Source organism: Pelophylax lessonae (genome assembly GCF_965119305.1).
Source record: "Pelophylax lessonae genome assembly, chromosome: 10".
NCBI classification, from domain to species: domain Eukaryota; kingdom Metazoa; phylum Chordata; class Amphibia; order Anura; family Ranidae; genus Pelophylax; species Pelophylax lessonae.
Window position 1 is genome coordinate 170,946,837 of NC_138777.1, and position 14,188 is coordinate 170,961,024.

Sequence of the window (14,188 nt, forward strand, 5' to 3'; positions counted from 1 at the left end):
TGTTAAAGCAGAGGAACAATGCAGAGAGGGCAAAGAGCTCAAATGAGGTGGTGCTGTGGAATGAGAGAGGCAAAGTCATGTTTTGGCAGGTGAAAGGTTAAATGATTGCTCTGGCAGGCTGGGGATTAATGTCTGATATAAATCCCGTCACGCTTGTTACAGTTTCTGTCAGAGGAAAATATTCTCATTTGTAAGCTGGATTTGAAAATGAGTTTGTGCTTATGGACATGTGCTACATATTTCAAAGCAGATATCTTTAGCACGCATGCTTTAGAGTGTGAGTGTTAATCTATATATGTGGAAGTGTGAATGGTGTTGCCTCTATTTCTCTTTCATTAAAAATGTATGCATACTGCATAGGTGCATATATATATATAGATATATATATTTATATAGATATAGATATATAAATAAACCTACCTATATGCATATATGTATACAGCTATGATGGACAATGCTGAATGTGAATGAATAATACATAATCCAAGGTGGTTCCTCTTTTTCCCACGCTCTCCTTTCTCTCTTTTAGTCTACCTAGTCTCCATTCTCACTCCCCCCTTTTCACACACACATACATTCTGTGTCTCTTCCATCCTTTCATTCGCTCTCTACACTCCTCTCTCTCACACATTCTCCCCCTCCTCTCCTCTCTCCCTCATCACAGTGCAGTGTGTGTATATGCTCCTAGCTGCAGTATACAGGGACACAGGCATTTTTTTTTTTTCGTGTGTGCGAGAGCCTTGCACAGATGCACAAACAGCCTCATGCCTCTTCACATGCCAGAAGACTTCTGCTTTCACACATGCGTGCTTTCACACATGCCAGCTTGCCGTGCAGCTGAACGGGAGATGCACAACGGTGGATTCACAAGGTGATTGCTCTTTGTAAATTTGGGGGAAAGGGAAGAGTGTTGGGGTGGGGAGGGGGTCTGCGGTATAAGGCGAGGAGAGGGAAAAGTGAATCAATAACCCCCCCCCCCCCCCCCCCAGTATTATGGGAATGAGAGAGGCAGCGTGGATGGAAGCAAGGCAGGTGCGGATACGGGGAGCGAGATGGAGAGAAAAAAGGTGAGAGGGAGCAATGAAGTGGATAGTTGGGATATTGAGAGCTGGCGTGTTCAGCGAGAGGAGCAGATACAAACATAGAGTGAGTTCGGTTAGGAGTGTGGATCAAGAAGAAAGGTCATGAAGCATTAGCGTAGTGCATAGGAGACAGAGAAGAAGAGACCCCGACACACACAGAACCTCCTTCACTCCTGAGCATGTGAGAAGGAAGATGCAGTGATGAGCGCAGAAATAAAACAACTTCCAGCCTAGTTTACATCAGAAAAAAGATGAGGGGAGAAATGCGAACCAGCACAATGAGCGAAATACAGGACTTATTACTGAGGGAAAGAAAAGGATCAGAAAGAAAAGGGCCTTATGTGCATTATGTTCTATGACAAATCCCAAAGCTAAAGGGAAAAAAAAAGAAATTCAGACAAGAAAAGGAAGGAAAGAAGCACAATTGGGGGGATGGAAATATGATGTCAGAAAGACTGAGATAGATCTGCTATTCCAAGGCAATGGGAGGGAACTCTTTTAGTACATCAAAGACAGTGATGGGTGTCAATCAAACTGTGACAGGTTAGTAGCTTCCCCCTTATATCAAAGAAGACAGGCGTAATTAATGTTCCAAGATTAATTTTCAACAAGTAAGGATAGGACCAAGGCATTGATGTTTCCTCAGTTTGTCACATTCAGATATGGGATGGAGTCCTTCATTAAGTCCAGCATTAGGACTGGATCTTGACAGTATCTTTATATTACTGGTCGATGTGGCATATGAGCTATCTGGATCTATCTGTGATAGCTGTTTCCTATGGCTTCATTCACAGGGCTGTAAATATTTTACCGATAATAATACACATGTATTTTCTAGGAGAAACTTCCTGCGGAATGATCAGTAAAACATTTGCATATAGATGCATTTAATTGCATAAAGATGTGCATGCGTACATAATGATAATTGATTTTTCTAATCTTTATTTAGACTGAAAGTGATTGTAAATAAACACCTTGTAAAACAACCCATTCCGTTTACAACTGAAATGAAAGGCAAAACATTTGTGTATAGATATAAAAAAACATGGTAAATACCTTTTTTTCCTCTTTTTTATAAGTTATCACATTCCTCTGTTCTCAGCTGCGTAAGAGCTGGGGGGAGGAGAAGCAGCAGCAAACTGAGCTTTCCAGTGAAAGGCTGTGTGTGTGTGTGGGGGGGGGGGGGGGGGTTGTCAGGACAATTCTGATAATTGGAGGAGAGCAGGCTGAGTTCTCAGCACAGCTAGAGAACTGACCACAATGTGTTCTCCTGCTTAGTGTGGTCAGTTTTTAGTAGGAAAGCAGAGGGACTGGCAGGAACACCAGGGATTTCACACAAAGGAAGCAATACAAAGAAAATAGGATACTTTTTCATATAAGTACATGGTACCACAGGCACACATCAGGAATATGAAATGCTGGGGTAGCAAACACTTTACTTTTATTTATGCACTTACAAAGGCATGTACCTATTCAAATTTTTGGATTTGGTGTTACAGATCTGAATGCAGTGCATGTTTACGCACCTGTGCGAATGGCTCCATTAAAAACAATGCAGCTGTGTTCAGATCCACAATTTAAAAACCCCTTGTATATGCATTTTTTACAGCCTTGTGAATGAATCATTATTTCAGAATGGGTTTTGGATGTTTACTGGACTATTTTAGTGTTACCTATGTGTGTGTGTGACACACTTTGTATCTGTACTAGACGTACTCCTCTACTGTGGTATATCTACTTAAGGCCCCTTTCACACAGGCGAACCGTTCAGATCCACCTGTTCGATTTTTTGGCAGATCTGAACGGTCCCCCCATGCATTCCTATGGGGCATCGGATGGCAGCGGAGACATGTCCGCTGACATCCGACCCGATCCGTCAAATCTGGACGGATGGAAACCCTATTTTCCATCAGTCCAGCGGATCGGATGAGAACGGTCCGACGGTCCGTTCCCATCTGATTTCCCCCATAGAGATGCATGGGAACTGACAGCTGTGTCTCCGCACACAGCGCGGAGACACAGCTGTCCTCCTTCTGCTCAGCGGGGGATCGGCGGCTCGATCCTCCGCTGAGAAAAACGGAATCTGTCGGACGGACGGATAGTGTGAAAGGGGCCTTAGATTGATAGAAAGGCACCCTAAGTATGTCAGAATCAAATTTATATCCAGGGATCCCCAGTATGTGTCAGACTTTGTACAAAGATTCATTAAAAGTCACATGCCTTGTCAAACCTGGAACAGGAACTCACTTTATATTTTGTACCAGAATTAATACCAATTTTTTATTATGTCAATGTTTGCATGACTCCTTCAGTATACCTTTCGATTCAAAATGCTGAAACACAACTAGTGTCAGGCAGGGCAAGTTGTGTTAGACATATTCTAACAATGGTGAGAACATGTATGGGCAACCTATGATGTTGAGGCCTGACAGATAACTCCCCAGATAGAAAACAGGATTTTCGTTGCAGTTACGTGATAACTGGATCTGTCCATGTGTTCAACTATCATATAAACCCTTCTGCATAACAGCAAAGTTAATATTGAGTGAGCAAAATCCATATTAGTTAGAATTGAACTGTATGGTCAAGCTCCTCAAGTCAAACGAGATGGCCCAAACTTCATGAGCCCCTCAGGGCTATCCTAGCATTTTAGCATCAAGATTAAAACATAGATTCTTTCAATATGTCAATGTAAGTTTGGGATCAGTAGCAATGGATAAATAGTCTTTGTGGGTCATGCCAAATGTAACAGCTATGAGAAGCCAAAGACTCCTCCGTCTGATCAGCTTTATGTTTGTGACAGAGGTATGCCTATATTTGTATAGCAGGTTTAGTATAGATAGGTCAGGAATAGACAGGTCAGTACTGTTAAAAAAAAATCCTAAATTCACCATGCTCAGTAAATTGGTCCCCCTATTTCAGCCTTCATCTATGTACATGAAAAAACAGAACATATATAATTGCAGTTCAATCTGTGTTTAAACATTCTGTATTTATAGACACTATACCAATTGACTTTGGATGCCAATGCAGTCACTGAGGGAAAAGATAGTCACATGGAAATTGTTCTGTCATGTTAGCCTGTAAAAACCTTAAAAGTACCCAAAGATGTAAAATGCCTTTCATCCAGAAATTTAAGTTTTAACAAGTTCAGGTGATAAATATGCTAGTTATGGGCACCCTGGGACATTATCAGACATCTTAAGGCCATCAGCAAGTGGGTAATGACTATCCACTGTATTGTAGAAAAACATTTTTAGCAGTCAGATTATTTTTCTATGTTTTTCAATGCCTATGGGCATCTTTCTGATAGAATCTGTATACAGATCACGTAGATGCACACTCACCATGTTTGTTAGGTTATATTCTACATACAATGTATTAGAGAGATAACAGTTGTGTGTCAACTGATTTGGCAAAGCGTTCCTGTGTTTTTATTTTATAGCAAAGTATTTTCCCTCATAATTTCACTAATCTAATAACAGATTAGCATTCAAATCAAACAAAGTTGTATAATTGTGCTATTAAACACTAGACGCCAATGAAGAAAATGTTTTTGGAAAGAGTTCAGGTACCTACTCACTAGAGATTATGATCTTTCCCTTCTTGAAGTATGCTTTATACCAGCTGCAATTACAACTGGACATTGCATGCTGGGCAAGCTCAGCACAGGGTTGTACAATGCTTGCTTTTCTCTACAGATTCAGCAAACAACATTGGAAACATTGCTATGTTTTTTCCAACTTGTACAATTTTTGTGCGTGTCTGCTGAATTTGCTTTGCCTCTACACAGGTGCAGAATTTAAAACAATTGTGTCGGGTTTTCTAAGATCATGCAAAAGTCTTTGTGTACTGTATGTGTAGATAGCTCAACCTGTTGCTACCCACATAAAACATATGTGTGGTGGCAAAATGGTGGGCTTTAAGGCCCACATGGCGCACTGGGCAGCTGATGCTTCTGTGTTGAGAGCGCGTACACTGTGCCCTGCCAACACAGAGACAAAGACAGCTCTTGGTCTCCACTAAAGATCGGTAGCTGGCAAGACCAGGTCCAAATATAACCCCTGTGAAGCCAATCAGAGTGATTACTCAATCATCCCCTATTAAAGGGATGCCAGGGCTGGGTGAGAAGGGGTAAAGTGTAACTAAAATCAAAACTGTTTTTTAATATTTGAACATAGTAAGGAAGGATTATAACCTCTTCAAGTTTTCTTATCACTATCTGTGTCTCACAGGATAGATTTCCCTTCAGCCCTCGTTCACATTGGAGGGGGGTTTGAATCATGCGAGTTCAGCGGAACTCGCACAATTTTAAACCTGCATTTCATTGCGAGTTTGGGGGCGATGTGAAAGACATCTGTGTGGGTTCATTCACATCCCCCCCCCCCCGAAGTTGCCAAAAGTAGTGCAGGAACTACTTTTAGAAATCGGTGCGGCGTCACACCGATTCGGACAGGGCAGTTGCCAGCAATAGGCTGCATGAGATTTGACATGTTCAGTTGCATGTCAAATCGCCCCGATGTGAACGGGGGCTCAGTTCCTGTCCCATAGCCAAAAAGGGAAGTGAGAGGAAATCCCTCCATAGTGAGGGAATTCCAGGGTGTCACCAGGGTCACAAAAACTAGTGTCCCTACTGGAAGATTTCCCCTCTATTACTCTTCTGATATCAACCCAAAATTTGGGATTTTGATTTACTTTCACATTTGATAATAGGGATAAACAGAACAATTTGAGCAGGTGAATCTCCCTAATGGGGGCAGATAGCAATAAAAGCTAACAGGTGTTCTAATCCCTCTCTATTCTATCCAAAACTACAAAAAATGTTTGCCTTTAGTTACACCTTATAGTATATTTAAACCAAAATTGTACTTTGTTTTATTTTTGTATACAAACTTTTATTGAAAGGAAACAGAAGATGGTGGTACAAAGAGAATTGGTACAATAATATGACAAATATTGGTATCACATAGAGTAAACAGAGATATAACAATCTTAAGTCATTTCAAGTTAACTCTATTCAAAATGGGAATTTGATATCAAAATAACAACAAGAATTGTACTTTGTTTTCAATACAATAGGGGATTCTTAAACGCATCTCAGTTTTTCTTTTTTTTTCTAGCTATATCTCATTCATGAAAATTGCCCCATACAATTTGGATCTCCCATTGCTTTTTTTCCAAATTATATTAATTCACAAATAGAGATGACCAAATTGCCCTGGGTTTGGTTTGAGCTGCATTTGCAAAAACTTCATATAACCCCCACCAACATCAGTGGGAGCCTAAACCCCCTTTTTTTTTTTTTTTTTACTAAAAGGCAAGGAGTTGTCAAAAAAATAGCATGGGGGGAGCTTCCCTGGGAACATGTACCAGGGCAAAAAATATAAAAAATTGTAAAAAATGAGGGCTGAGAACAGTGATTGTTTTTAAATGCTTAACTTCATGCTTGTAGGTGCCCTTATCCTGCTTGTGAAGGGGCTGCAGTAGAACTGACATTTACAAAGGAAACCAATGTTTTAAATTGCTGGCAAATTACATTTCTCTGCTGGGAAAAAAATGGCACACTGACCCCCTCCAAAGAACCCCCCAAATACATAGCAGACCCCTAGGCATCTGCATTGTATTTTTGGGGACCTTTGGAGAGCTTTGTATGCTATTGTAAAATGGCAAATTAAACTGTTTTTTTTCTTTGTAATAGTCAGTATTGCTGTAGCACATCCTACAGCAAGAATGAAAAGAAATTACTCTCCCACCAAAAAAAATACCAGTCCCTTTGAGTCTGGTTTGGATTTTAAGTGAGATCCCCACACAAAAAAAACACATTTAACCACTTGACGACCGCTCACCGCAGATTTACTGCGGCATGCGGCCGCTCCTGGGAAAACCGACGTAGTACTACGTCGCTCACTCAGGGGACTCTAGGGGGTGAGCGCGCTCCTGCCCCCGCTCATCAGCTGGGGAGTCAGTGCGTGTGACAGGCGGCTCCGATGGCCGCCGGCCACTCGCAATCTCCCCCAGCTTACAGAGAAGGACAGACGGCTGATGTAAACACAGCCGTCCGTCATTCTCCCCAAAGTTATCACAGAGGCTATGTGATCCTGCTATATAGGATCGCATGTCTCTGTGAGGATCTCACAAGCCCAACTAATAGTATTATGTATAATATGTAATAGTATAACCCCTTCCCTGCCAATGGCATTATTACAGTAACAGTGCATATTTTTAGCACTGATTACTGTAGTAATGTCACTGGTACCCCCAAAGTGTCAAAAATGACAGTTAGGCGTCCGATCTGTCCGCTGCAATGTCGCAGTCCCACAAAAAATCGCAGATTGCCACCATTGCTAGTAAAAAAAACAAAGAAACAAAAAAAAATTACATAAATCTTTCCCATAGTTAGTAGACACAATAACTTTTGTGCAAACCAATCAAAATACGCTTATTGCAATTTTTTTTTTTTTTTACCAAAAATATGTAGCAGAAAACAAATTGGCCTAAAATGTTAAAAAATTTAGATTTTTAATTTTTTTTTTTGGGAATGTTATATAGCAGAATGTGAAAAATATTGTTTTTTTTTTTTCAAAATTGTTGCTCTTTTTTTGTTTATAGTGCAAAAAATAAAAATCGCACAGGTGATCAAATACCACCAAAAGAAAGCTCTATTTGTGGGAAAAAAAGGATGTCAATTTTATTTGGGTACAGCGTCGCACGTCCGCGCAATTGTCCATTAAATTAACACTGCCGAATCGCAAAATAGGGCCTGGTCATTAAGCAGCAAAATCTTCTGGTCCTTAAGTGGTTAAAGTAGTATAAAAACCCAAAATAAATAATTTATTATATTGCAGCCTACTATTTCTTAGATGCATGTGATGGTTGTATTTGTTTTCTTTTATAGGATTTCTTTGTTATATTTTAATCTAGTGATCCAGACAGAAAAGTCTGTTGTTTTTGGAAAGAATAAGCTCTCCAGCAGAATGTATGAGTTACACAGATGAGACAAACCATTTACCACTGACAGGAGTGCTTACAATGGTCAACTGTTATATATATTAAACCCTTATATAAAACCTTATATAAAACCTTATCATAAAAGGAAGAAACTGCTTATAAAGTGTTAGCTGGAGTTTGACTTCAAGTGTTAGTTTATCTAAACATGCTAGTACATTTAACAGTCCCACCTACCCAGACTTTTTGGTGTGGTTCCTGTGAGATTCACATGCTGTTTACAGTGTGAACCGAGCCTTAAACGCATTTTCTAACAATGCAAGCTGTGTGTAGTAGGCAGCTTTGCAGTAGCTGCCAGCCTGGAGGAACCTGTGATGCTTTTATCTATTTTACATATTTGAGATAATGTCTGCTATTATAAATCACAATAACTTAATTTTTTTTTCCTTTTAGGTGATCCAACACTTCCCTCTACCTCCTTTCCCTTCTATCTCCATCATGTCCTTTTTTCTTTTTACCCTGTTGGTCTTGCCTTCAGTTACTGTCTCTTCATCTCCTTCAAATTCTTCCACTTGTGGACCAAGCCGTGAACTAAATGGAGAATGTACAGATGGTGTTTTGCTTCCTGCCTGGTTGCCACATCCTCCTTCAACAGGTGATCGAGCAGCACGGGCCATTGTATATTTTGTGGCACTGGTATACATGTTTTTGGGAATGTCTATCATAGCTGACCGATTTATGGCATCCATTGAAGTCATTACTTCACAAGAGAGGCGAATCACATTCAGACGCCCAAATGGGGAGGTGACAGTAACAAGTGTACGCTTATGGAATGAAACAGTTTCCAACCTTACTCTGATGGCCTTGGGTTCCTCAGCTCCAGAGATTTTACTTTCTATCATTGAAGTAGTTGGAAGAGGCTTTGAGGCTGGTGACATGGGGCCCAGCACTATTGTTGGTTCAGCTGCCTTCAATATGTTTGTTATAATTGGACTTTGTGTATCAGTTGTCCCTGATGGTGAGAGTCGTCGAATCCGTCACCCACGAGTCTTTGCGGTTACAGCTTTTTGGAGCGTCTTTGCCTATGTTTGGTTGTTCCTCATTTTGTCCTGGTCATCACCTGGAGAGGTAGAGGTATGGGAAGCATTACTGACTTTCTTCTTCTTCCCAATATGTGTTCTACAGGCTTGGATAGCTGACAGGAGGCTGTTATTTTACCGTTTCTCAGGAAGAAAAGGCAGGGCAAAGTACAGAGCTGGCAAAAGCCGAGGTGTTTTTGTTGGTGCAGAAGATGCAGTTGCTCAGGAAGATGCAGAAGAGATGAGAATGGCTGGAAATGAAAGCGCTGTAGATTTTGATGGTGAAGAAGAAGAGGAACGGAGAGATATGGCCAGAGTGTTTAAAGACATGCGTCAGCGTTATCCTGGGAAAGACATGGAGCAGCTTATGGAACTTGCAAATTATCAGTCACTTGTTCAACAACAAAAAAGCAGAGCATTTTATAGGATTCAAGCCACAAGGATGATGATTGGTGCAGGAAATGTGCTAAAGAAGCATGCAGCAGATCAGGCAAGGAGAGCATTGACAGATGGTGGAACCAGAGATGAAGGGGGTGGGCGAGGTGAAGAAGAGAATGGGTGGACAGAGGTGGAATTTGAACACACTCATTACCAGTGTTTTGAAAATTGCGGTACAGTTAGTGTTTGGGTCTTGTGCAAAAGGGCGAATGGTGAAGGGGCAGTTCAGGTAGATTATAGAACTGAAGATGGCTCAGCCAATGCAGGGTCAGACTATGAATTGGCAGAAGGCACACTTGTGTTCCAGGCTGGTGAAACCAGAAAAGAACTGCGTCTGGGCATTATTGATGATGATGTATTTGAGGAAGATGAACATTTCTATGTGCAGCTGAGCAACCCCCGCAGAGCAAGAGGTGTAAGAGAGGGGCAAGGTAGAGTAAGGCTTGGGGCTGGGAAGAGAGCCACAGTGACTATATTTGATGATGACCATGCTGGTATCTTCAGCTTTGAATCAAGTAGCATGAAAGTGAGCGAAAGTTTGGGAACCATGAGGGCAAAAGTGGTAAGGGGGTCAGGAGCAAGAGGGAAAGTTGTAATTCCTTACAGAACAAGCGAAGGAACAGCAAAAGCAGGAGAGGACTACCTGGAACTGGCTGGAAAAGTGGAATTTCAAAATGATGAAACTACGTGAGTATAGTTTAAATTTCTATTATATATACAGATAGTCATATAGAAAAAAGGGGGTTGGATTAAAAATGATTATACCCAGACAGGCTGTCATTTATACATTTCATCCAGTAACAGTGTGGCCTTATTCTCTTATTCAGTTGCTATATATAATTTCTGTTTTATTTTTGTATGGATGATATACAGTATCTCACAAAAATGAGTACACCACTCAAATTGTTGTAAATATTTTATTATATCTTTTCATGTGACAACACTGAGTGCTGGTTCACATTTCTGCGATGACAGAGATCGCATGTAATTCGGAGCGCACTGCTCCTAAAATTACATGCGATCTCTGTGCGGTGCAAATTCAGCTATACAGGTTGTCTGTTTGTTTCGCTAAATTCGCACCGCAATCGCACCAAACGCGCACAGGACCCTTTTTTTGGTCCGCAGCAGAATCAGATCGCATGGTGGTTCACACTAGTACGATCCGATTCTGTGCGAACTTTCAGATCGCACTGCGATATGCGATCTAATCTGGGGGTGTCGTTAACTTTTAATTGACACCCCAGCGTATCGCATATGGCAGTGTGAACTGCCGAGGTGCGGATGCGATGCGGGAACACGCTGTATATTCACAGCGTTCCCGCATCGCAGAAATGTGAACCAGCACTTAAGAAATTACACTTTGCTACAATGTAAAGTAATAAGTGTACAGCTTGTATAACAGTGTAAATTTGCTGTTCCCTCAAAACAACTCAAAATAACTCAAAACACAGCCATAAATATCTAAACCGCTGGCAACAAAAGTGAGTACACCCCTAAGTGAAAATGTCCAAATTGGGCCCAATTAGCCATTTTCGCTCCCTGGTGTCATGTGACTCGTTAAAAAATGAAAAGAAATGTTACAGGGTCTCAAGTGTGAATGGGCAGCAGGTGTGTTAAATTTGGTGTTATCGTTCTCACTCTCTCATACTGGTCACTGGAAGTTCAACATGGCACCTCATGGCAAAGAACTCTCTAAAGATCTGAAAAAAAAGAATTGTTGCTCTACATAAAGCTAAAAGGCGATTGCCAAGACCCTGAAACTGAGCTGCAGCACGGTGGCCAAGACCATACAGCGGTTTAACAAGACAGGTTCCACTTAGAACAGGCCTCGCCATGGTCACCCAAAGAAGTTGAGTGCACATGATCTGCGTCATATCCAGAGGTTGTTTTTGGGAAATAAACCTATGAGTGCTGCCAGCATTGCTGCAGAGGTTGAAGGGGTGGGGACAGGGCCGGCACTCCCACTAGGCGAACTAGGCAGCCGCCTAGGGCGCACTGCCGCCTAGGGGTGCACTGTAGCAAGACTTACTGTTCAGTGACCCATTATTGCACCATCTGGAATGGATCATCAATTTATCATCATCATCCGCATGACCACATCCGATCCGACTCCACTGGCTCTGCCTGTGGGCCGTGGCCGCTCTCTCTCTAAGCTGCAGGAGGCGGGCGGCAGCCCACACACACACAGCACTGGTTGCTAGAGCCGCTTGGCGTCTAGCAACCAATGACGTCACTCCTTCCTCCTCCAAGCCGCTGTGCCGCCGCCGCCTCCCCATCTACTCCAATTTGGCTCCGCCTCCACTCCACCCACTTCTTTCAGTGCGGTTAGCACTGCAGGCTGGATTTGCAGCACGTGATGTGGGGAGTGTACAGGATCAGGCGCCGTAGGAGTTTAAGGTAAAATCTTGATCTGATTCTTCATTTCTTTATTCTTCTTCTCTTCAGTTTGGAAGGGTCCTAGTTGTACTGCTCGGCTCCTCCTCCTCTGTACTTATCATAGAGTCTAAGCATATGTTCGGACATGGTGTCTCCCACTTGTAACACAGACTCAGACTCAGAGGTGCATGTATAAGGGGTGCACTCCTGGTGAATAAGGGAGCTCAGATGTGTAGGGGGCACTCCTGATGTAGGGAGGCAATCCTGATATTTAAGGTGGACTCTGGTGTTTAAGGGGGCACTCCTGGTGTGTAAGGGGTCACTGCTTATCTAAGGGGTACCCTTTATATGTAAGGGAAGGCTTTGATATGTAAGGAGGTTCTGATGTGTAAAGGGGCTCTCCTGATGTGCAAGGGGGCTCCTCTGACGTGAAAAGGGCACTTTGATGTGTAGATGTGCTTAAATGAGTAAGGGGGCACTTCCAATATGAGATGGCACTCCTGATATATAAGGGAGGGCTCTTATGTGTAAGGGGGTACTCCTGGTGTGTGGGGGCTGCTGATAATGTAAGGGGTATCCTTGATATGTAAGGGGAGCTGTGATATGTAAAAGGGTTCTGATGTGTTAAGGGGCTCTCCTGATGTGTAAGGGGGCACTGAAGTTCACTGGGGCACTGCTGATGTGTAAGGGGGCACTGAAGTGCACTGGGGCACTGCTTATGTGTAAGGGGGCACTGATGTGTAAGGAGGCACTCCTAATGTGTGTGTGTGTGTGGGTGGGGGGGGGCGCAAGTAGCTGGTCTTGCCTAGGGCGCAAAATTGTCTAGCACCGGCCCTGGGTGGGGGGTCAGCCTGTCAGTGCTCAGACCATACGTGGAACACTGCATAAAATTGGTCTGCATGGCTGTCATCCCAGAACAAAGCCTCTTCTAAAGATAATGCACAAGAAAGCCCGCAAATAGTTTGCTGAAGACAAGCAGGCTAAGGACATGGATAACTGCAATCATGTCCTGTGGTCTGATGAGACCAAGATAAACTTATTTGGTTCAGATGGCGTCAAGTGTAGGTGGTCGCAAACAAGGGGAGGAGTACAAAGACAAGTGTGTCTTGCCTACAGTCAAGCATGGTGGTGGGAGTATCGTGGTCTGGGGCTGCATGGGTGCTGCTGGCACTGGGTGGAGGAAGTAAACCCTCCTCTGCAATTTGTACCTATAGGTAAGCCTATATTCAACGTCTTAATTGCCAGTGGTTTAGACATTAATGGCTGTGTTGAGTTATTTTGAGGGGACAGCAAGTTTACACTGTTAGACAAGCTGTACACTCACTACTCTACATTGTAACAAAGTGACATTTCTGTCACATGATAAGTGTAATAATATATAATAAAATATTTACAAAAAATGTGAGGGGTGTACTCACTTTTGTCAGATACTGGTGGATGTTAGAGACCTTGCGCTCCTCCACCTTCCATTTAAGATTGCTGTTTACCACTGTGATGAAAGTTTTTAAGAAAAAAAAAATTAAAAAATGAAAAGAAATGTTACAAAATAAAAACAAAAATGTTTAAAAAATTAAATAAAAAATGTAATTAAATTTTTTTTTTTGATAACACACTGTCACCAGTCAGTGTCCCTGATCACTGCCAGATCAGTCTAATGATGACACTGTACTGCTTTGTTGACACTATGTAAAAAAAAAAATTGTGAAAAAAAACTCAAGCTTTTTTCAACGTCTTAATTTTCAAAAAAATAGTGCCAAAAAAGTACAACTTCAAAAATCTCGCAAAGCCTCTTACTAAATGCCTCAGACTGTCTACTTTCCAAAAAGGGGTAAATTGTGGGGAATTTTTACTGTCCTAGCAATTTAGGGGCTCAATAATTGAGATCAGCCATCGGTACATCAGAATTGATCAGTTTTAAAGACATATATACCATAGTTTTTAGACTCTATAATTTTCACACAAACCAATTAATATACATTTTTTGGGGTTTTTTTTATTTACCAAAGACATGAAGCATAATTCATTTTGGCCTAACTTTGTTTTTACATCTTCTATTATTATAGGGTCATCTTCATCTGAGTCTTCTATACTTCTGTCAGGTGGGGACCTTCCATGCAGCCACAAGGCCCCTTATGTCCACTTCATACTTTTTGTTGGTTTAAACACAAACAACGAAGCTATCTGCTCACAGCTCTAAGAGCTCTCATTTGTTTTCAGAGTTCTCACAGTCTACTGCAAAAAGACTGTTGTATTTCAGAAAATTCCATA

At 41.8% G+C, this 14,188-nt stretch overlaps 1 protein-coding gene across 3 annotated transcripts in view; it reads left to right on the top strand.

Annotated features, from left to right (window-relative positions):
- Positions 1–602: 602 nt before the first annotated feature.
- LOC309565315 (sodium/calcium exchanger 1-like) overlaps positions 603–14,188 on the top strand; it is a 132,780-nt gene continuing 119,194 nt past the window's right edge. For 2 of the 3 annotated variants that reach the window (XM_082270225.1, XM_082270227.1), the window contains exons 1-2: positions 1,005–1,067; positions 8,481–10,231. In XM_082270225.1, coding sequence (XP_082126351.1) covers positions 1,053–1,067; positions 8,481–10,231 — 1,766 coding nt within the window. In that variant the 5' untranslated portion in view covers positions 1,005–1,052. Of the gene's footprint in view, positions 872–1,004; positions 1,068–8,480; positions 10,232–14,188 lie in introns of those variants that run through there. The other variant, XM_082270226.1, reaches the window with a different exon arrangement.